The 23,102-nt window shown below is 52.0% G+C and overlaps 1 protein-coding gene across 2 annotated transcripts in view; it reads right to left on the reverse strand.

The window, feature by feature from the left end:
- Positions 1–9,965: 9,965 nt before the first annotated feature.
- Positions 9,966–23,102, reverse strand: part of WSCD1 (WSC domain containing 1) — a 49,506-nt gene continuing 36,369 nt past the window's right edge. For both annotated transcript variants that reach the window (XM_082370681.1, XM_082370680.1), the window contains exons 6-9: positions 16,482–16,641; positions 15,610–15,774; positions 12,505–12,705; positions 9,966–11,093 (exon numbers count right to left, since the gene is read on the reverse strand). In XM_082370681.1, the coding sequence (XP_082226807.1) occupies positions 10,741–11,093; positions 12,505–12,705; positions 15,610–15,774; positions 16,482–16,641 (879 nt within the window). In that variant the 3' untranslated portion in view covers positions 9,966–10,740. The remainder of the gene's footprint in view (positions 11,094–12,504; positions 12,706–15,609; positions 15,775–16,481; positions 16,642–23,102) is intronic.

Genomic DNA, 23,102 nt, shown 5'->3' on the forward strand with positions numbered 1-23,102 from the left:
GTAGAGGTCACCTGTCCCAATGCCCTCACCTATACATAATGGGCCCTTAAAGATTGGATGCCATTTCTCAACCCATCCACTGGTCTGGCAAACATGAGAAAGAGTGATAATCCCCAAAGTCCATGAAGACGCAGGGGAATAAGCATTTTATACATTGCTGATGGGAATATGAATCGTTACAGACTTTTTTGAGAGCAGGCCACCAGTATTGATTAAAAAAAACCTTTGAATCAGCAATTTCACTTTTGGGAATCTGTCCTATGGATCTAAAAGCACTCGAATAGAAATGCATATGTAGAGTGATGCTTTTTTCAGCATAGTTTGTAGTGGCCCTAACTAGAAAATGCCTGGATATCCATCAAAAGGGCAATGTGTGAATAAAGTGTTCTCTGATTCTGTAGACCGGTGGTCTCTAAGTATTTTTGATTGCTCATTTAATGATAGCATGCACCTCCCAAATATGGATATTTATTTGCATGTATGAATATCTTAAGTGTAGGATAAACAAATACAAAATAGAAATTTTAAAAAGATGAGATAAAAATAAAGAGAGATATAACTTTGAATACTTTTTCCTTGTGCCAGTGGGGTGTATGCACCCTGTTTTGGAGATCCTTACTAGAGAATATTATGCTACCTTCCTAAAAGAGTGAAATTGAATTTTGGGGGCCATCCTTTGATTTTGCAAAAATGTGATTATACAATGCAGATTGTTCTTCCTTTTTATCTTCCACCAAATGATGCACTATATTCACGGATATAGATATATGGATATAGGTATAGAGACACACACACACATGCTTTTACATATTCATAGGAATACAGAGAAGAGTGTGAATGGATTACACCAGGCTGTCACTATTGGGACTATATTGGGGGCAGGACAGGAAAGTTTGAAAAGAAAGGAAATTGGTGGGGGGGAAGATATAAAAAAGACTATAGCAAAATGGGAAAATGTTCGTAACATAATGCTAAATAAAAAGGAAAGTAAAAGTCTACATTAGTTCACATAGGTAAAACATTAAATTAGCATATGATAAGGGACGAGAAAACTATATGGACAAATGAGGGTAGTGATTGGATTAGGTACATAACTTTTGTCTTGTGTTTCGGTTTTCATTTAACCTTAATATTAACAGCTACTGTCTCGTCTCCCTCTGGGGTATTTACTCCTAGGTTCTCCTTCTCCCAGGACAATGACATCACCCATTGTTCTCTCTGCAGAGACCTTGTGCATGCCGGCGCCCATGCTCCATGGACCCCACGCTCCCGTGGTGTCGTTTCACACACCTGGCAGACAGGCTTGTGTCTCTCAGGCCCAAGTCCAAGTGACCAAAAGAGAGAATCGGATCACCCCAGCTAGGGTTAGAGAGTCCCAATGAACTCTGGCTGGGAAGACAAGGTCATGAGGTTAAACCCAGATGTCACCTCTACCGCCATGTTTGAGTGATAGAGAAGGGGACAGAATCTTCCACAGATGGATGCATGGTTAGTGGCCCAGACAGTTCTGGAGCCCAAATCCTGCAGATCCCAGGTCTGGTGAGCTTTCCCCTCCCCAGAGTTGTCTTATTCTCCACAGCCGAGGACTAGCTCAGTGATTTATGGGGTTAGGACATGCAAGAGGTATCAAACAGGGCATTTCTGTGGAAAAACAGCAGAGTAATTCACAAAAACAGAATGTGGGTGTTTAAAGGAGTGAGAATACATGAGTGTGTCTCTGGATTATTTCCATCTGTTGTTCTTCTGCAATCAAAAATCTGCGTAAAATGTTTCACTTATGGAATCCACTGTCCAGTGCAGCTGTCAGAGCTGAGGGTTTGCTGGCATCCTTTGCATCAAACAGCCTCTTCCTGGCCCCATGACTTGGCCTGACCCTGAGCAGCAAAAAAACCCTCAGCCCAGTGATGAGAAAGACAGAGAGAGAAGATTTGGGCAGAGGGTCCTTGGACGGGGCAGCCATGGTTGGATAAGCCCTGCTTGGTGCTCTGAGGGGCAGGAGACGAAGTCAGGTCCAGGATGCTTCCTCAATGAGAACTCAGTGGTGTCCGAGATGGTCTCACTGTCCTTGGCTACTGGGCCGTTTGAAGGGAAAATTGAATTACAATCCTAACATGCTTGGTACATCTGAAAATTTGTCATAGTAATTAAATGCTAATAAGGTGAGGGAGAATAAATGGATAGTTTCCTTAAAGATTACACTCCACCACCCAAGGTCAGGTGGAAATTATAAGTAATGTAGTGGTGTAGTCAGATCACTCCGGCTGAATAAATGTCACGATGAAGGCAAGGAGTCATTCCGTTTTCTATATTTGAACATCTCATTAGCGTCTGTGTCGTTCAAAGACGTATCGGGTGGCAGAAAGGTGACATTTAAGGCCTCTCATGGAAAGCCAAGCCCTTAATTATCTGATGGAGGTTAATGTGGCCACGGAACAGGGGAAGCCTGGGCGGAACAGGGAGTAATGGTTGAGCCCATGGAGTGGACCATCCCATTAGGATGTCTGGCCAGAGTTTTCCTGACTTGGTGGTTTCCTGCCAGGCTGAATGTGGGGACCAGGACAGTTCTCCTTGGTATCAAGAAGTGATGCCTGTGATTATAAGGGAGGAGACGGCAGGAAACGAGCCCTCACCGTTAACAGTGATGTAGGCAGGAGCCCCGCCAGCCTGTGGGTCTAGGGAAGCATTGCTGAGGATGTTGAGGGCTGTGGTGTGGCTCTGTGCTGGGGAGACACCCAGCGGAAGCAGCAGCGGGACTGACTGTGAGGGGACTGGCTCAACGGTAGAAGGTCCTCCACTGGAGTTGGCGGGCAGCTACGAAACGGCTCCCAGATGATCTCACCTTTTGGTATTCATGCCCCTATATACTCCCCTCCCCTGGATGTAGGCTGAACCTACCGACTTGCTTCTAACAAATACAATACAGTAAAAGTGATGGGATGTGATTTCCAAGATTAGGTTACAGAAAACTGTGACTTCTATCTTGTTCACACTCTCTTTAGGTCTTCTCACTTTCTCACTCTGATGAATCAAGCCTTACGGAGAAGCTCACATGGCAAGGAACCAAGTGTGGCCTCTGGCCAACAGCCAGCCAGAAACCGAGGTCCTCGGTCCAACAGCCCGTGGGAAACTGAATTCTGCCAATGACGACATGAAGGAGCTTGGAATTGAGTCCTCTCCCAGCTGAACCCTCAGGTAAGACTGCAGCCCAGCCAACTTCTTGGTTGCAGCCTCATGAGAGTCCTTGAGCTGGAGGACCCCGTTAAGCTGTGCCTGGATTCCTGACCCAGAGGAACTCTTAGTTAATGAATGTTTCTTTAAAGTTGTGGCTCTAAGCTATGCCTAAATTTGGGGGTAATTTGTCACATGCTGATAGATAATGGATACAGTGAGCTTTAGACTCTACAAGGCTTCTGGGCCAAGGACCTCCAGGCTGCCTAGGAGGCAGACTCTCCTTGCTCTGTCTCTGCATTTCTCACCCTTGCGCCGTCTCATAGGGAGAAAGGCTCTACCTCACCTAACCTGGGAAGTGGGGCTGGGAGAGAAACCTTCATCATTTCCTGCCTGAGCCAGGGCATGGGAGTCAGTCCAGGGAGGATATCCCCTCCATCCTTCCCTCTCTTGCCACCCATCCAAACACACTTTTCCTCTTCTATTGCTCTCAGGAGAAAAAGGCAGGGTAAGGGGGTATTCTTTGTGCTATACCTCGGAGCCTCCAATAGAAAGGAGGTTTTTATTTAGAAGAAAAATGTTTTGCTAGAGGTTTAATAATTAAGGAATGAGCTGCAGATCTGGAGGAGGTAAAGAAGCTACCTGTCCCAAGGCAAACAAGAATGGCGTCCATTGGCAGTGGAGACTCCCATGGGGAGCAAAGGTGGGGATGACGCCATTAGACCGTTCACCTGAACATGCAGGGAAGAGCTTTTGACAAGAATCCTGCCAATTTGTCTCCTGTTCTTCTCTATGAGTCAGGAGTAGATGGTTGACCGAGAACTTACGTAACAGTTCAAAACAACTCTCCAGTGGAATTTGGGGGCTGCCCTATTTCTTCACCTTTTTTTACCTGTAGCACTGAATGCTTATAGATCAATCCAGTCCCCAAGCATCTCAACAGACGGGGGATGGAAAAATTCAACAAGTGTCTCAGCAACATCTCCTTAGCTCACAAATAGGAAGAACGAGGTATGATTTTCCCGGAAGATGTTATTTTCCTGGAAACTTTACAAGCCAAGTGATTTAAGATTTTCATGCATTCTCCTTCCTTCCACTAATGTTTCCTGTGCCTCTTGCATATCAGGTCCTGGGCTAAGGGCTGAGGTTACAAAGATAGATACTGTTCCTGTCTTCACTGGTTTAAAAGCCAGTGAAAAAAAATACATAAATAGAGCCCTTCAAGTGAATGAAAAAATGTTGGTGAATTGATTATCAAATTAAAAAAAAAGAAGAATGGAAGGAATAAACAAAAATTATTTTATATTAAGAGGATTTTATTTTTTCCTCTTTGCCATTTTGGAGGAGACCTGACGAAGATTGGATTCTCAAGTATCCAGGCTCTTGTCACTTGTCGTGGTCAGGATGGCTGGCATGTGATTCCAAGGGGCAGCTGTCTGTCAGCAACTGGAGCGCACACCTGCACGAACACATACACCTAAACACACAGACTGCTGGGCTCAGGTCCGCCAAAGATGCTTATCTATTAATATCTTGGAGGAGCAGGGCCTTTCTGTTGCCTCAGAGGCTTGTAGCTTAGGATGAAAACTCTGGGCTCCTATCTTGTGCCAATTACGGTCCCTCTCTTTAACCCCAGTCCTTTGGAAAGACCTGCTCCCTCGGAGCGGATTTTCAAGTACTGGGGATGCTTGATAAATGGCCCTTAATATTGAACTCAGGTGCCTGCCAAAAAGTATCTTGGCAAAGAATTAGCAGTGAAATGAATGGAGTCGCTTCCAAAGGAGCTGAGTGTGCACACTTGCCTCATTTTCAGCAACTCGTTGAAGAGTTATAGGGATGCAGTACAGGGGCAGGCAGGTGGTTTTGGGGAAGGAGCCCACATTCCGGCCCTAGTTCCCCCACCCATTCTCACAGCCTAACCTCGTAGGAAACCCGTTCCCATTCGCAGTCTCATTTTTCTTATCTGTAAAATAAAGGATTTGAACTTCGGGCAACTCAGTCTCAGAAACTAAAGTTTTCTTCCCCGCAAATGGAAATAATGTCCACCTCACTGAGGCACATGTGGGGTGACATCTGTGACATTTTCTGACCTGTAAGAACACTATTTTCTGTTATTGATCATCATTGGCTACATCATCAAGCCATGGATCTGTCTCAACCTGAAAAGAATATTGCGGGTACCGAAGACGCCTTGGAAAGTTCATTCATTCAGCTCATGCTTATGCTTCCAGCATCAACTGGAATTGTTTTCATATGTTTTTTAAAAAACCTCAAAACTGGAATTGTTTTTATTTTTGTTATCAAGATTCCTCATTTTATATGAGCAATTATGTTTGTTATTTGGGTAGATATGCTCGTATTTCCCATGGCAGGGACCCAGATTTCTGCAATGTTTTTGCATAGTAGAAGTTCTCAGGAGGGCCCCAAATCTATCTTCAGTCACAAAAGGGAGCACCGGGGACAAATATACTCACATCGATTTCCTGGGACTCTTGACTCCCTCTACATATTTTCTGGACCTCTGTCCTGCACACTGTATTATGGTCAGACTTTCCAAGGAGAGTTTGAAGATAAGGGCCACATATAACTCCCTTTGTCCCTCCAATTTTTAGCACACAGTAGGGTTGAAGAGGTTAAGACAGAGGAGGGGAACTCTCAGTGGCATCATCCCACCTCTCTGCCAATGGCAGCGATTCTGCTTTGCCCCAGGCTTGCATGTCCCACTCAGCAAAACCAAAGTGGTAGGGCAAAGCATACCTACCCTCCTTTGAAGGCAGTTTACTGCCCATCAGCTGTTACCTGAACATGTCCCTCGAAGGGGGTCTCACACTCAATCCAAGTAACTTGTCAAAGCATTCCTTCCAACACGACATCATATTCTCCATGAAAGGAGTTATGGTAAATAGAACAGGACCACAGTTTTATAATCATCACAGATACTATCCCAGTCCTCTCATCTGTCAAGTGGAGATAATCACATAGCATTGGTTAAGGATTAAAGGAGACAACTTCTAGTGTGGGCTGGGCAATCAAGAGGAATGATTTTCTCGGGATATGCAGGTGACCTTATAATGTACTGACTTAAAAATGCTACTTGTCCTGGCTGACAGAGCACAGCTTCCTACTGAGGATTTCACACCCACCCCCATTCCCGTAAAAAGCAACTTCCTAATCTGACAGCTCATTCTTGTCCGAGCCTCCGTCTTTATCAAATTCAGCCATAGAGACGGAGAATGTCAGAACCCCAGGGCCTCTCAACCCAAGCCCTTTGTACACAGCTCTGGGTTGTAAGTAACGGAAACCAGACTCAACCCAACTTAAACAATAAAGGGACTATATTGGCTCATGTAACAAAACCATCCACGGGCAGGGCCAATCACAGGCAAAGCTAGATCCTGTACTTAACAGTGTCACCAAGGACCTGGTTTCCTTCCCTCCTGACTGTCCCTTCAGTTATCAGCTTCATGCTGGGAGTGGTTCCTGCCCCAGGATCGTAAGACGGCTGCCATCAAGACCCAGGATTACCTACTTCCTCGTTCACATCCAGCAGAGTGCATAAAAACATTCCCAGAAAAAGTCTTGAAATTCCATCTGGTTCCATTGCCTTAGCTCATATGACCATACCTGAACAAATCACTGTAGCCAGAGAGATGGGGTGTGGTGTGGGCTTAGTCTAGGTCATGCGTCCCACCCCAGAAGTGACGGTAGAGACAGCTCCAGCAGATCCTAACCCGCCCCTGCCAACAGACATCAGGGTCTGCTGGGAAAGGCAATGGGGGAATGAACATTGGGAATGCAACCAACAACCTTGTTCAGGCCAACTCGGCAAACACTGAGTGGTCATCAAGGTGGGTTCAGACCAATCAATTTCTCCCTAAACGCTAATGAACTACTTCGGAGGCATCACATTTTAAATACCTCCAACAAATTTCCAGCCAAAAGAAATCAAACTTCAGCCCCAAGAATTCTTGCAACCACAAAGATCAATCCCAGCACTTCCATCTCCCCTCTTGGGACCCCCTAAGAACCAAGTAGCTCCTGCTACTTTTAAGGGGAAAAAAATGCATTCTGGTATGCAAACATTACCGCATACTCATGCACTCAAAATCTAATTTTAGCTGTAAGAGACTTCATTATAATATGCTCACATAATTAAGCAGCTTTCTTCCCAGGGTTTGGAAGCCTGTCTATTCTTCTCTCTCATTTACACATCACTGGGATTATCAGAATGAGTTTTAGTTTTTTAAAATTATATATTTTGGCTTTTCCAAATTGATCCACAACGGGAGGTGAAATCCATGAGAATTATGTTTTAACACAGGTTTGTGTTAACTCCACAGCCTTACTATTAAAGTTGGAATCTGCAGACAGTCAGGGTTTCCCTGTTCTGGTCTGATTGGTTCCTGATGCATTTGTCACGCTTCTAAATACAGAGCCTCTTTTACTCTGTGGCTGGTTGGGACAGTATCCTCTTTATGGAGAAGCTGAGAGCTATAGATGAGACCTAACGTGGAGAGAGACAAGTGGACTTTCCCAAAAGGACGGACAAATTCCCTTCCTGTGCTTCTCAGGAGCTGGGCGACGGCTACTGAGAACCATCCACACACGGGGTCTTAGCACCTCCTTACCCAGCGTCTGGGAGCACGTGCCCAGGGGTCAGGGGCCTTGCTGGGTGGAGTGACTCAACACGATCTGGATGCCCCCTGATCCCATCACTCCACTCATCTGCGTGCCTGGCTAAGGTGCAAAGGAAACTACAAGGCCGTTTGAGCAGGTGACCCTCCACCTGGAAGGAGGGGAGGTTTCCGGGTACCTGGCAGCCGGGAACGGACTCACGCATCTACCAGGAAGAACGAGCCGGTGCCGCTGTTCTCCTGACCCCTGGGGTGATGGGGGAAGCCCAGGGGGCCAGGCCCTGGCTGCAGTCCTGGTCGGTCCTTCAGCTGCTCCACTGCCCTTCACAGACTCCCTGGTATATGAGTCTTCTCCCTGGAGGTCATCTGGGTGGCCAGGACAGTGAGGGCCAGAGCCAGGAAGCCGGTCTCCGGAGGAGGCCAGCTTCCCTATTCTCCATCACTCAGTGCTACGGTCTCCTACGAGACTTCAGGTTTGCTCTGGGATGCAGGTATCCCCTGGGCCCCCTTCCAAGGCAGTGTGGAAGCTCCTGGTGGATTTCAGTTACACCTACAACTCAGGAGAACTGGCCTCGTCAGGGGCCGTCACAGACTTGGCCACAGAGCCATGCTGTATCAGTAATTGTTTATAAAGACCCTGGCGTTTCCAGCTTTGAGCTGAGCCGAGTGTTGCTTTAGGAGGGTCTAAAACAGCGTCGGCATCAGTGTGGGTCTGGGGGAAGCCTCAGGAAGAACTTGGAGGCCACCAGGAACAGATACTCGAGGCCATTCACTGGCAAAACCGAAGGCGTGGGAGGCTTCCCTCTGAGGAAGGGCAGCTCCGCCAGGCCTCTGGGCCCTGCCTTCCCCACTGGGAGTGGCCCTCAGCTCCCACTGCCAGCCAGGGAGCAGAGGGTCTGCCATACCCATGCCCGGCTTTCCCAAACCCCTCACCCCCTTTTCTCCTCCTGATGCACAGGTCAGACCAGCAGGCCCAGCGCAGGCCTGGAGAAGTTGCAGAGGGGCTCAGGGGCTGCCCAAGTTCAGGCCCGCCCACGTTCCTCCCTCGCAGGGGTCAGTGTGCAGCCGAGCTCTCCACAGCCCGCCTTGGGTCTCAGCTGTCCTGGGCTGTGCTCCTGGGCTCAACCCCACCCTCCAGACCTGAGCCCCTGCTCTCCGCAGCCTCATTTCTGAGCCCAAAACATGTAGCAGAGGGCGACCCAAGAAGGTAATTAGCATCGGCACCTCTGCCCCTCCCAGGCTGAGCACTAAGTGGCTGTAAGGAGAGTCCCTTTCTGTGTCCCCTCCTCTGTCCTCACCCACCCACTCCCATCCTCCTGCTGCACAGACTCAGAGAGACACACGCCCCACACCCACTCACCTCTTCTGCAAAACATACAAGGGTTTTCCAAGCCTCTGAGCTTTTGTACGTGCTGTTCCCTCCGCCTCAATTACCCTTCCCCTCTGCGTGGCTGGAAGAATTCCTACAGGTTCCTCAAGACCAGTTCAAAGCCGCTGCGATGCTTTCCCTGACCCCCTGAGAGCCCGCACGGCACACACGCTCCTCTGTCACTGGGTTTCTCACTCCCGTTTGTGACAACCCCTCCCCAGTCCCCACTGGACAGTGAGGGGAGGGGACCTTATGAATGCACCTTCTCAGGAGGCCCGTAGGCTTGTACACAGCAGCAGGCGTCAGCGCCCGGGAGTTCCCTTCCCCTTCTTGGATGAACGAGTGGGAAAGATGTCAGCCTCACAGAAAACAGAGACAGAGGGTGTGACAAAGAGGCCCAGTGACAGGAAGTGGTGGGTGAATAACAGAGAGACAGAGAGGGCTGGGTCAGTGGGGGTCAGACAGAAGCTGCAGCCTTGCTGACAGGCCATGCCACCCCCCTTCCACATGAACCCAGGGGCGACCCCGTGGAGAGCAGGGGCCCGTCAAGACAGGGGGGACCACCAGCCCCACTGGCACCCAAGACTCATCCCTCCCGGTTCTGCCCATGCCCACTCCAAGCCCCCTCCTGCTGGCATTGCTGGCGTACAGGCCCCTCAGGTCTAGGGCTCCCCTGGAGGCCCGGCCCCTTCCCTGCCCTGCTGTCTCCTCACCCCCACACCCTGCTTCTGGGACATGGCACGAACCCCCAGCTTTACGGGGACAGTCGGAGAAAGAAGCCAGGCAAGGAGGCGCCCACTCCAAGGAGTGCTGATATTGGACGGGGGGTCGGGGTGCACAGAACTCGTGGCCGGTCCTGAGGTGCGGGGTTTGTGTGGGCAGCTCCGCTCTACCCGTGGCGCCACCAGCCCACCGCCGGCGAAGGGAGAGGCAGGGCTGCAGAGCTGGCGGCGCCGGGCCATCACACCACACACGCTGTGGGATGCAGGCGCGCGGTCAGGGCCGCCTGGCCCGGCGGACACAGGCTGTGAGCCCGCCTCCAGGCCGGGGTCCTGGCCCCTCAGACACCCAGCCCAGTGTCCCCCAGTCAAAGCCCCTGACCAGCAAGCCTGCACTGGGCTGGAGACAGGAAGCCCGGGGCCTCCGAGAGCCCAGGGTGCACGCGTGTGTCAGTGCGTGGGGGAGACGGACAGGCAGCCCCTAGGAACGCACAACCTGGCGTCTGCACGCCTGCATCAACGTTCGCGTCTGCAAGTCTGGGCGTGTCTGCCACAGCCGGGTGGTGGCGCAGGCGCGTTAGGGCACCGTGAGCAGCGAGCGGCAGGTCTAAGCGGGTCTGGCTAGGAGTGCGTGTCCCTTTGCGTCCATCCTGTGACATCGGGTCCGCCTGGCCGGGGCTCACGTCCAGTCTCCCCGTGCGGGAGGCAGGCAGCCCCGGGGTGGGGGACCTCCCTGCAGGTGGCGTAGGCGCCCGAGCATCCCAGGGGGGCACCCGAGCGTTTGAGCACGTGCGTAGCCCCGCGGGGGCAGCCGGCTCCCAGCGGGGTGGGCCGAGCGGGCCGGGGCCTATCATCTGGGCACGTACTCCCGGGGCAGCCCGGCCCAGTTGTGGTCACGCAGGGCCCGGTCCACCGTCCGGATGTAGCCGTTGATCAGGTCCTTCATCGCGGGGGTGAAGGGCTCGAGGTCGTGCGGGCGCCGGCCGCGCCGCCGGAAGCTGCCCTCCTTGTTGTTCTCCACGCAGAGCAGGCGCTCCTCGCTCACGGACACGTTGAGGAAGGCCACCACCTCCCGCAGCGTGGGCACCAGGCTGCGCCGCAGCTCCTCGTAGTGAACCACCAGCAGCCGCTTGCCGTACTTGAGCCAGTCCAGCACGTGCGAGGACCACCATGACGCGTAGCTGTTGACGAAGTCCGGCCACTCTGGGTGGGCGAGAAGGGGCGCCGTGTCAGGGCCCGGCCCCGGGGGGGCTGCTGGCCTCCTGGGGGCCAGGATACTCCGTCGTCCACCGCCCGGGGCCGACCTACCCGATCTCCCCCGGAGGGAGACCCTCTTGGCGACCTCGTGTTGGGGAGGGTTATAGCAGGCTGGGCTCTGAAGAGCTGCCAGCCCGCCTGGGAGCTGTGACCCCAGGTCCACCTTCCCCCAGCGGTTTCCTTGGAAACACACCAAGTTAAGACAAATGGGGACTGTGTGTTCCAAGAACTGGTTCTCTCTCGGGTGGACCTTGACCTCTGGGACTGTCCCTGCATGGCGAGAGCCCAGGGTCTCGGGCCTATGGGACATGGTGGAGTTAAAGACAACCAAGGCGGGGCCTCTCTGTCGAGATGACCCTCGGTTCACCTTGATGTTGCCCTGGCAGCTCTGCACGTCCAGTCTGGGTAATGGGGGCCGAGCAGTGTGTGGGGGGCAGCTGCTGTGCCTCCTAGTCAGAAGAAGACGCTGTGCAGGCCGGATTTCCTGTCCCGGGGCCTCCTACACAGCTACGTGAACGGGGTGCCTCACTGATGCTTCTTGTGTCTTGTGGGTGCGATCGCCGGTTTAACCAGTGACGCACAATGAGGCCACAGGCGGGGCAGCTGCGATCTCTGGCAGGTGATCTGCTCCATGAGGTTTTTTTTCAGCAAATTTAGAAATTTGGTGGGTCTTTTTTTTAAGTGGGGAGAAGGGTGCAAATGTCAAGAATCACCCCAACAAAAACAGTTTCCATAATTGGGCTATTAAGACACCTCAAATGCTGTGGGAAGCATCTGCTTTCTCTAAGCTTCACAACAACCCTATGAGATGGGACCACCCTTGTTTTTAAGGTGAGAAAACCGAGGCTCAGAAGACAAGGTCTGCAGCTTGCCTCGGGTCACTGGGCTGGTAAGAGACCCAGGAGGGGTCAGAGCTCAGCCTGCCTGCATCCTCAAGGGGAGTCAGCAGGAGGGCAGGGATGGCTGATGGGGGCTGGTCTAGAGGGAGGGTGATAGGGAAAGGGGGGGACACCCACCAGCCTCAGCTGATCCGTAGTCACACAGGGACGGAAGCACAAGCCTGCCCAGCCTCAGGCCCCGCATCTCATCATGCCACCCACTCTGCTGGACACAGCTGTATTTCTGATGGCTTCATTTTATATCACTCACTATCCTGACTTGTGTCTCTTTAATTCATCGCCCAAAGGCTAGACTGTGTGTGCCATGAGGGCAGAGACTGTGACCCCTGTAGCCTGGGCTCCTGGCGCCTTGCCCAGTGCCTGGCACATAGTAGGACTTCAGTAAGTGTGTATCAGCAGACTGACCCCACGAATGAAGTTGCAACCGTTCCCCCACCCTGCCGGCCCCTTGTGCTCACCTTTGCTCTTCCAGTTGCGGTCAGCTGCGTAGCCCAGGTGCCCGGCGCATTTCCTGTTGAACTCGGCCACCAGGGACCTGTACGGGTTCCGGATCAGCAGGATGGCCGAGTCGAACATCTCAATCTCCCTCCTGCCACTCTCGTGGGTCTTCACGCAGATGGTGCGCCGGCTCCTCCAGTGGTCCTTCTCGCCCTTGAACCCTGCCCGGGAGAAAGGCATTGTGGAGCCCCCGCTGCCACGGCAGCAGACAGGTCTGAACGCCAACCTGCACCCCTGAGGGAGAGCTGACATTGGGGGCACAGCAGAGGGCACTGGGATGGCCTATGGATGGCTGATAGGGCCTGACCCTGCCCAAGAGACAGTGAGAGCAGGAGGCATCTTAAGTGGGGAAAGATGGCGTCTGCAAGAGAAAGAAGATACGGCACCTCCTGTAGATCCCAGAAGTCAGGAGGCAGAGCCCGACCATGCCCTCTCTCTAGACGCTGTAGCTGCATCCATTTGGGCATCTGCATGGCTATGTCACATGAGCATTGCAGATAACCCTGTGAGTTGACCACAGCGGCAGGCATAGCCAGATGAAGAGACTGAGGCTCAGAGTGGGTATGTGACTTGCTCAAGATCACACAGCACCACAGCATCAGAGCCAGGGCTCTCTCCACGTGGCTTTGTGTGTCCCTGTGAGGCCTCTGTCTTCTACTCACCTCCCCACAGAAGGGGCAGGATCCCCATCATCAAGCTCAAGGGCAGTCAGCAGCTGTAGCCCCACCCTCTGTCCTTATGCCACAGTCCTATAACTGGGCTCCAGCCTTGCACCTGTGGAGACTCTACCCATCCCTACACAGAGTCACACATTTACCAACAAATATCATTGTGTGCCCGTTCTGTGTTGGACTTTACACTGGGGATAAAGGGGTAAGACTCAGACCCTGTCTTTAAGCTTACAGTCTAGTGGGGGGATAGCCCAAGTGTAATAAAGAGCATAGGGGCTTATGGGAACAAAGAGTAAGGGGGACTAGTTTGGGAGTGTAGTGGGATGTCACAGAAGGCTTCCTGGAAAGATGTCCCCTGAGCCTGGTCTCCTGGCCACATCTCAACATAGCCCATGCCATCCAGCTCTGGCGACAAGCTCCAAAATTGCCCATGAGCTTGCCTCGGGCTCTTGGAAACATAAATGAGTCCCATCCCCCCACCCCCCTTCATGAATGGTTGGGAAGTATTTGTATCTACAGCAGGTCTTTGATGCCTAGAAAATGCAAGTGTCCTTTGAGTCTGTAAGTCTGGGGTCACCAGCTGAAACTCAACACGTTTCAAATTCATCTCTGCCATGGGCCAAACACCAAAAGTCTTTGCTTTGATTCATTGTGTCAAACAGCTGGGAAGTTCCAGGAAAGAATGAGTCAAACCATGAGCTAAGTAAACATGAGATCTGGTCTTTGACACCCTGAGGCCCAGGGTGCCTTTTGTACTGCCTTGGCCTATTTCAACAGGCACCACTTTTCCTTATAGCTCAGACCACGCTCACCCATGACGGTTTGGCATTTTGGCATCGGAGATTCCTTGCGAATTTCACGTGAGTGCACGTGTGTGTGTGTGTGTGTGTGTGTGTGACTGCTCTGACAGTGCTCTGAGGCCAGCGGCTACATCTAACCAGTCTCGTAAGGTTCAAAGATGCATCGGGGATCTCTAAAGCCATTCTGAGGCAGTGGCAACCCAATCCTTATTATGCCCAGCTATCGAGCCATTGGGCCACTTAGCCATTTGTAGACTGAGACAGCCAGCTGTTTGAATAAGGTAAAGGCCTTCTTTCTAGATGAACACGGTGGGTAGCTGCAGCCTGTACACATTAGGTGGTTCCCAGGGGACCAGGCCAGAGTGGGCAGGTCCATGTGCTTCATCTGGCCACTTCACCTGTAGCTGCTATAACACTCAAGACTCCCAGGGGTGATGAAACTGGGTTATATGGACACCCTTGGCTTTTTCCCAACCAGACCAAGATTGCTGTGGGTGATTCTAGAACCCGCTGCCACCTCAGGAAGTTTGTGTTTTCTCTAGGATGTTACTGATAGTATCCTCTTTTCCTCAACCAAACTAAGAATCCCAGAGAAACTGTTGTAACACTTGACAACAGAGAAATATATTTCACCAAATATAGATCCCACTTGGCTTATCTGAGGTTCTTAGTCTTAAACAGTGCACAGATTTGAGCCATTTTAAAGTTCATTTACTTGACATAATGAGGCCTCTTATTTCTACAAGAGAAATATTAGAAATCATTAAACTCGGGCTTCCCTGGTGGCGCAGTGGTTGAGAATCTGCCTGCCAATGCAGGTTCGAACACGGGTTCGAGCCCTGGTCTGGGAAGATCCCACATGCCGCAGAGCAACTAGGCCCGTGAGCCACAATTACTGAGCCTGCGCGTCTGGAGCCCGTGCTCCGCAACAAGAGAGGCCGCGATAGTGAGAGGCCTGCGCACCGCGATGAAGAGTGGTCCCCACTTGCCACAACTAGAGAAAGCCCTCGCACAGAAACGAAGACCCAACACAGCCATAAATAAATAATAAATAAATAAATAAAAAATTAAAAAAAAAATCATTAAACTCTTGAAGATTTTTGGACCTCGTTTTAAAAAATCGTATTTTGATAAGCTACACTTGCCTCAAAGAAAAAGAAAAACGAAAAAAGAAATGAACACATGAAGTCAGTTTCCCCTAATTATTGAGGGTTCTAAAAATTAAGGAAAATTCAAGAAATGTTTACAGAGAGGGAATCTAAGCTACTAGGCTTTCCCTTTGAATCCAGAACAGATCTTGTGAATTTTCTCTCAAAGTGTGGTCCTAGGGCTGGCTGTGTCAGCACCACCTAGGAGCTTGTTAGAAATGCCAATTCCTAGGCCCCATCTCAGATCGACTAAATCACACTCTCTTGGTGGAGGGGGGCGTGCAAACCAGGAAGCTATGTTGAATTAATAAGCCCTCAAGGTGACGCTTATGCACGTTCAAGTTTGAGAAGCTCAGCACTAGAGCTCCGGGGAGGAGCTGGGCTGGAGAAGCTGCAGTCTGGGCGCTGGGAACTGCCCTCCTCCCTGTCCTGCAGCCTTCACTAACCTTTGTTGTAGAGAGTGCCATCAAAGTAGTAGCTCCCTGTGTAGAAGCCGGTGGCGTGCTCGATGAGGTGCCGCGCCCATGTGTTCCCGGCTCCCGGGAAGCTCGACAGAGCCACGAACACTTTGGATTTGGTGGGCAGGAACCTCCGGTCCGTGCACCGGGTATCTGAAAGTCCAGAAGTCGTCTCAGGGTTACCCACCTCCACTGCGACTCCCAGACTCTCTCTCACACTTCCCTAGATAGGAAATGCCAACCCAAGACTCCCACTGGGAGATGAATGGGAAAACTGAGGCCCAAAAAGGGGAAGGGATTTGCCACCTGGACCTTGGCTGCACGGGTCCGCGGCTGGCCAAAGAAAGCCCCAGTGATGACGAGACCTCCCAGTGTAAGAGTCTGGTGGGAATCAGCATCCTGCAGACTCCCAAGGTCAGCTGGGGCAGATCTGCTTCTCACACAAGGCAGATGCTGGAGCCTGAGCACACAGCCTGGGTGACTTACTGGTCCCCAGGTCCTGGACTGGCTCAGGGAGGCCCCCGTGGCCACTGGGCTGCCATGTCACCCCGCCCCACCACCCTGCCACTGCTATCCCTCTGGACCCTGCCTCTCTGCTCGTCCTCAAACCACCTTCATCCCCAGAGAGACTCAGATGAAGGTCAGGTGCTCTTCAAGCCGAGCCCTGCATCCTGTGTCCAGTCTCCAGGGATGGTGGAGGCCTCCTGTTCCCGTTAGCCCAAGATAGGACCACCCACCAAGACGCCTTCCCCGCCCCAGGACCGCATACTCAGTCCAAACCCCCAGACCAAGTGCCACAACCAGCGGTAGACACAGGAGGAGGGCCCCGCACACCTGTCCACCTCCGGGGCAGAACTCACCCTGCACGGGCGTCTGGTAGACCTCGCAGTACTCCGCTAGGCTTCGGGCCTCAGACTCCTGGCCACACAGCGAGCTGTCCACAGCATCCCGCAGGTTGAACTGGGGCGTGGGGTAAGCACAGTAGCACTCCCAGCCCCTGAGGATGGCCAAGGGGAACTCCTGCCAGGGAAGGAGAGGAAGAGAAGCATCCTGGGTGAATGCAGGGGCCACGCCCCCGCCACTCAGGGACCAGGGTGAGCGCGGGGGATGTCCTGCCAGCTGCCTGGGATCTACAGGGGTGTCTGTCCGTCCTTCCAGCGCTGGGCTCTGGGCCCAAACCCAGGGGAGACAAAGCTCAATGAGACGGGACCTCTGCCCTCTGGCAGCTCACTGCTGGCCGGTGACGAGCCCACGGTCTTTTGTTTGTTTGTCTGTTTGGTTTTGTTTTTTATGATAATTACAGTCTTTATTTATGTAACTGGTCACATAGTCATAGTTGGTATTTATAACTACCTTCTTCTATTACCCATTCTTTATATATGTGTGTGTGTGTGTATAAATTTTTTTTTTTTTTTGCCACACCACATGGCATGCAGAACTTCCCTGACCAGGGATCGAACCCGTGCCCCCTGCAGTGGAGTCTTAACCACTGGACCACCAGCGAAGTCCAGAAAAGTCCACTGTTAATAGCACCGGTGCTATTACAGAGGGGTGACTCCACTGGGGGGACTGGACCTGGATTTTGGAGACATCTAGGGGGTTGTCAGGAGTGCCAGGGAGGGAACGGCATTCCAGGTGGGGAAACCACACGTGTCTGGGTTAGAATGGGACAGAAAGGCCCACCCAGGGCAGCTCAGCATTCAACATCTTTAATCAACAGACTGTGAGCCCCCAGTGAGGCCTGGAATTCCCGCCAGCCCTCCCTGGAAAGAGACAGACCTAACCCCTGCTTCTGCAGTCCTGCTGCAGGGTGGGGTGCAGGGCTGGTGACAGATTCTCACACAGCATCTCTCCAGGACAGGACGGGTGGGCACGGCCAGGCCTTGGCCGCTCCGAGGTGCTCAGGCTGATGGGGGCTTCCTTAGATCGGAGGGGCCCTGCCAGGGTTAGAAGGCCAAGCCAACTCCTGGCAGTTTTTTACATATGTTTTCTTGGTTCCCTCTGGGGAGAAGGTTGCACCCACCGCACAGCAGCGACAGCTGGGGCGCTGGCATTGGGAAGGCCTGAATGTGAATTCAGGTTCACAGCCTGGGTGACCTTGAACCTTTCTGAATTTCACCATTGAACAAAGGGAATAAAACCCACCTTGCACATCGGTTGTGAAAACTAGATGAGAAAGGTCCAAATTGCCCAGTCCTGGGCCCGGCACACAGTAGGTGCTTTCTTCACAGAGGAACAGGCCATCCTCGGCCTCCTTTCCCTGGTGGGCAATTCCTCCACTCACCGCTCCCACACATTTTACCTGAGCACCTACTATGTACCAGGCACCAGGTAGGACACTCAGCCCCATTTCCACTCTGCCTCTCTGTGCATCTTGCAAACAGGAGATGCGAGGCCCTCTGGAGCACCGAGAGAGGAGAGGAGTCAATTGAGTGTGTGCTTGGGGGCGAGGGAAGCAGTGGGCAGAGAAAACTTCTCGCTGCTAAGGGAAACGCTGAACAAACCTTTTTGGTTTTTGCCCACAGCAAAAATCTCATAAAAAAAATAAAGGAAAATCAATAGCGTCTTCTGAGCGTGGCTTGGCAGAGCGCAGGATCTCGGCACTCAGAAAAGACAGTGGATGGTGTCCCAGCCAGGGGAGGGCGATGCAGAGCCTGGGGCCGGGTGGTCCCTTAGGAGGTTGGAGGGGAGGCTGCCCCCAGTGGAGGGCTGTTCTCCTAAGTGTAGGTGGGATGCTCTCCCAGAGACCTCACAGCCCCCACGAAGGCCTCTACCCACCTCCCTCCTCCTTCGTCAAGGCTCAGGGGCAGTTTTGCCTCTGCCAGCCCCACGTCCCTCTCTCAGGGCTGAGCTGCCATGTGGGGACAGGAGAGAGGATGTTTTCACTATTCTTACACTACACACCCCTACACACACACACACACACACACACACACACACACACACACACACACAATCTGCTTCCAGAGCTCAGTGCTCACTTTGGCATTAGAAATGCCCTTAAACATTTTATGGGACCATAAGCAAATCACCTCCCCTTTTGGAACCTTAGTTTCTCCATCTGTAAAATGGACATATTCCTTGAGTTGTCCTGCCTGGAAGAGTCGGAGGATCTCATTTCTCTCCCTCTGATCCACCGTGAGGGCCAGTGAGACTAGGACATTTATCTCCATGCCTTTCCTGGATGAGGCTTGAGTTGCAAATTTCTCCCAGGACAGGGGGCTAGGGGTAGGCAGTCATTCTGGGTGTCCACGGGCTCATGTCCAGAGGCACCAGGGAGGAAGCACCCGGTAGGAGAAAAAGCACCAGGTTTACAATCCAACAGACCTGGACTCGAATCCCAGGGCCACGGTTGAATATCTGTATGACCTTGGACCAACCACTACCTGCCCCCCAAGTCTCGGCTGTCTCATCTGTCATCTGGGGGCAATAACATTCACACCATAGAGTGCTGGGAGAATGAAGGGAGGATGACGCATGAAAAGGACCCAGCACATAGTAAGGGCTCCCTTACTCTTAACTCTTAAGATCTTAAATTGTACTAGAGGCGGGCCCCAGACCACCCACCTGACACTCAGAGTACCTGAGAGTTTGGTTCCTAAAATTCCTCTTTTTGGCTTCCCCTCCAAGGCCCCAAAAGCTCAGGATCAAGCAAAGGTTGGAAGTCCCTCCCCCAAGCAGCACTTGTGATCCTTAACCTCGATCAGACACATAGAGAAAAGAATCGCTGGGACTTCCCTGGTGGCACAGTGGTTGAGAATCCGCCTGCCAATGCAGGGGACACGGGTTTGATCCCTGGTCCGGGAAGATCCCACATGTCGCGGAGCAACTAAGCCCATGCGCCACAACTAATGAAGTCCACGTGCTCTGCAACAAGAGAAGCCACCGCCATGAGAAGCCCGTGCACCGCAACGAAGAGTAGCCCCTGCTCACCGCAACTAGAGAAAGCCTGTGCACAGCAACGAAGACCCAATGCAGCCAAAAAATAAATTTTAAAAAAATATTAAGAAAAAGAAAAGAATTGCTTTGAGGGCTCAGTGGCCACAATGGGGCCCTAACCCTGGAACCAGGACCCACTCAGCCACGGCTGCCGTCACTGTCAGAGCTGCGGTGACGTCCAGCACCGGCAGCTGGGGCCGCTGGGCCTGGAGTGAGGGGACAAAAGGCTGGACAAACCCCATCAGTACCTCTGGCTAGACTCCACCCACCCTGGGGCCCCCATGTCATTGCTCAACAGAAAGCGAATCTGTGTCCTGACCCTCAATCAGAATGCCGTTGGCTTTCTGGAAGCAAGTTCTCCTGCTGATGTGAGTTAGTGAAAAGCCATCACAAGAACTGCAACCTCTGGCCTCTCCCACTGCTATCCATCCTCTCCCGAAAAGCCCTCATCCCGCCTCGTCCCAGATCAATACCTTCATCACAGCGAGCGGCGGGAACAAGCAGCCTGGGTACCACGGCGGCAGCAGAGAGCACGCAGCTGTCTGCGTCTGTGTCCCCCACACTTCCATCCACACTGGCTCTTATGGGCTGAACTGTGTCCCCTAAAATTCATATGTTGATGCCTTAACCCCCAGCACTTCAGAATATGACTGTATTTGGAGACAGGGCCTTTAAAGAGGCAATTAAGTTAAACTGGGGCCATTAGGATGGGCCCCCATCAAATCTGACTGATGTCATTATAAGAAGAGATTAGGACCCAGACACACAGAGATGGAGGAGAAGGCCATTGGCAAGCCAGAGAGACAGGCCTCAGAAGAAACCAACCGTGCCAACACTTCGATCTTGGACTTCTAGCCTCCATAACTGAGAGAAAATAAATTTCTATTGTTTAAGCCACCCAGCAGTCAGTCTGTGGGAATTTGTTATGACAGGCCGAGCAAACTAACACTAGCTTTCTTACCAGTCCTTGGCCACTGCAGTCTCGCTCCCACCTCAGGGCCTTTGCACTTGCTGTGCCTTCTGCCTGGAATGTCCTTTCCCAGATACCCTCACGGCTTTCTTTTTTTTAATTAATTAATTTTATTTATTTATTTTTGCTGCGTTGGGTCTTCATTGCTGCGCGCGGGCTTTCTCCAGTTGCGGTGAGCGGGGGCTACTCTTCATTGCGGAGTGTGGGCTTCTCATTGCGGTGTCTTCTCTTGTTGCAGAGCACGGGCTCTAGGCACACGGGCTCCGTAGTTGTGGCTCGCGGGCTCTAGAACACAGGCTCAGCAGTTGTGGTGCACGGGCTTAGTTGCTCCGGAGCATGTGGGATCTTCCCGGACCAGGGCTCAAACCCGTGTCCCTTGCATTGGCAGGCGGATTTTTAACCACTGTGCCACCAGGGAAGCCCCCCCAGATACCCTCATGGTTTTCTCCCTCACTTTCTGCAAGACCTCTTCCGTGAGGCCTTCCCTGGCCACCCCATTTCGAGTTGCAACATCCCTCCCGCTATCACCGATACACCCAATCCCTTGCTGTGTTTTCTACTTCTGTTTCAGTGGTATAACTTACCTCGATGGAACACTCTGACCCTGAATGTGCCACCCAGTCTGTTCTGATGAATGCCTATCAGGACACACAGCATTTTCCTCACACCAGTTTCCTCGGCCCCTTCCCACTCATACCCCCCTCCCCCAAAGCAACCCCTAGTCTGACTTCCATCACCACAGATGAGTTTTGTCTATTCTAGAACGGCCTATAAATAGAATCACTCAGCACATATTTTTGTGAGTCTGGTTTCTTTCAGAAAAATATTTGTTAAGTCCACCCATGTTGTTTTATCTGGCAGTGGATTGTTGCTTTTTATCGCTGAGTATCATTCCGTGTGTGGACACAACAATTTGCGGACTCCTTCACTTGATGGATCCCTGGGCTGTTTCCCGTTTTTACCTATTACGAATAACGCTGCTATGAACATTTCTTGGGTAAGACTTTCAGTGGATACACATCTTCATTTCCAATGGGGAAATATGTAAGGTTCCTGCTTCATTTTTCTCCACGGTGCTTGTCACCATTCAACATACTATATATTTTACTTATTTTCCCTGGTTTACTGTCTGCCTTTACCCACAAGAATATAAGCCGGGATTTTTGTGTGTCTGGTGTGCTTTGCTGCATTCTCAGTACCTAGAACAAAGTCTAGAACATGGTGGATGCTTAATGAATCTTGGATGGATGCACCAACGAATGAATGAATGAATGAATGAATGTCCTTTCCAGATCCCAACTCCCCCCAGAGTTGTTGGCAACAGACTTGGACATGAGTCTTCCGTTGGTCACTTGTGCCCAGCCATGAGTAAAGAGAAGAAAGCCTGTTCCATCTAACCAACCCTCCCTGACAACAGGAACCCCAGGGGACTCTGCCATCCTGAGGTTCCTGTTCAGACAAGAATGTTTTACGAACACAGTTACAAAAAAAAAAAGTCTGCTCAGGGCAGGCTGGGTCTGTCTCCCTCCCCGGTGGTAACGGCTGATGCCTCACGATCCTGTATCCCAGGGCTGGGGCCAGGCTGCCCCCACCAGTGACCTGAACCTTTTTGCTTCCTTGAGTGGATTAAACTGTCAAGTTCCCAGGTGTCTGCAGAGCAACGGGAGAGCTGCAGACAGTAATGTGGTTTTCTTTACAACATAACCTCTTCAGCAACATCATTGGATTCTGAAAACACAGAACAATTTTCAGCCCCTTGGGGATTTCTAAGACATGATTTCCATAAAAATTAAATATTGATGAGTCTTATCTCTCTGCCAACCTTGCTGCTCCCCGGTACCTCCACCTCAAGCTGCAGGGAGAGAGAGAGAAGAGGAGAAAATGAACCAAGACAAGGCAGAAAAACAGGAACACAGATGTGATACCGCTTCAAACAGGTGAGGAGTTCCGAGGGCAGGGTGGGTGCACGCCCTGATCCCAGTACTTTCTCTACAGCCCGAGCCTGGGTGTCCAGGATGGGGGCTCAGGCGGGGACTGGGTCTGCAGTACGTCTGGGCATTCAGCCTGGAGCCGGGTCACGATACAGCCAGGGCTGGGCTCTCTGGGCGGCGGGGATCCACACGCCAAGGCCTGGCCATGGCCAAGGGGTCAAGGAGCGGACATTCCAACAGGCGAGGAGTGAGAGCTCAAGAAGGACCCCCTCTGGGGTCTCCTCTTCTCCATCCTCGCTCCTCCTTGGGCACCTTTCTCAGGATCTCCAGGATTACACAGAATTACCAAAACTTCAGAGATGAGAACTTCCGGTTTCAGAAGGCGAAGCTGAGGCTTGGAGGCCGGCGGCAAGCAGCCCACGACCTCAGGCCATCAGGGTGTGTGGCAGCAGACGCCAGCCTTCGGGACTCCCAGTCCGGGGCTTTGCCACACACCACACTCAGCCCCTGGGAGGCAAAAACGTGAATGCGGTGGGTTTGTGACGAAATTCAGGAACCGGCATGGAGGTTGCCTCTGACCAGTCTCTTGCCTCCAGAGGCAGAACTGGGGAACATTCAAGACACAGAAAGGAGAGGCGAGG

This window comes from Balaenoptera borealis (assembly GCF_965194805.1).
Source record: "Balaenoptera borealis genome assembly, chromosome: 20".
In the NCBI taxonomy this organism is placed as follows: Eukaryota; Metazoa; Chordata; class Mammalia; order Artiodactyla; family Balaenopteridae; genus Balaenoptera; species Balaenoptera borealis.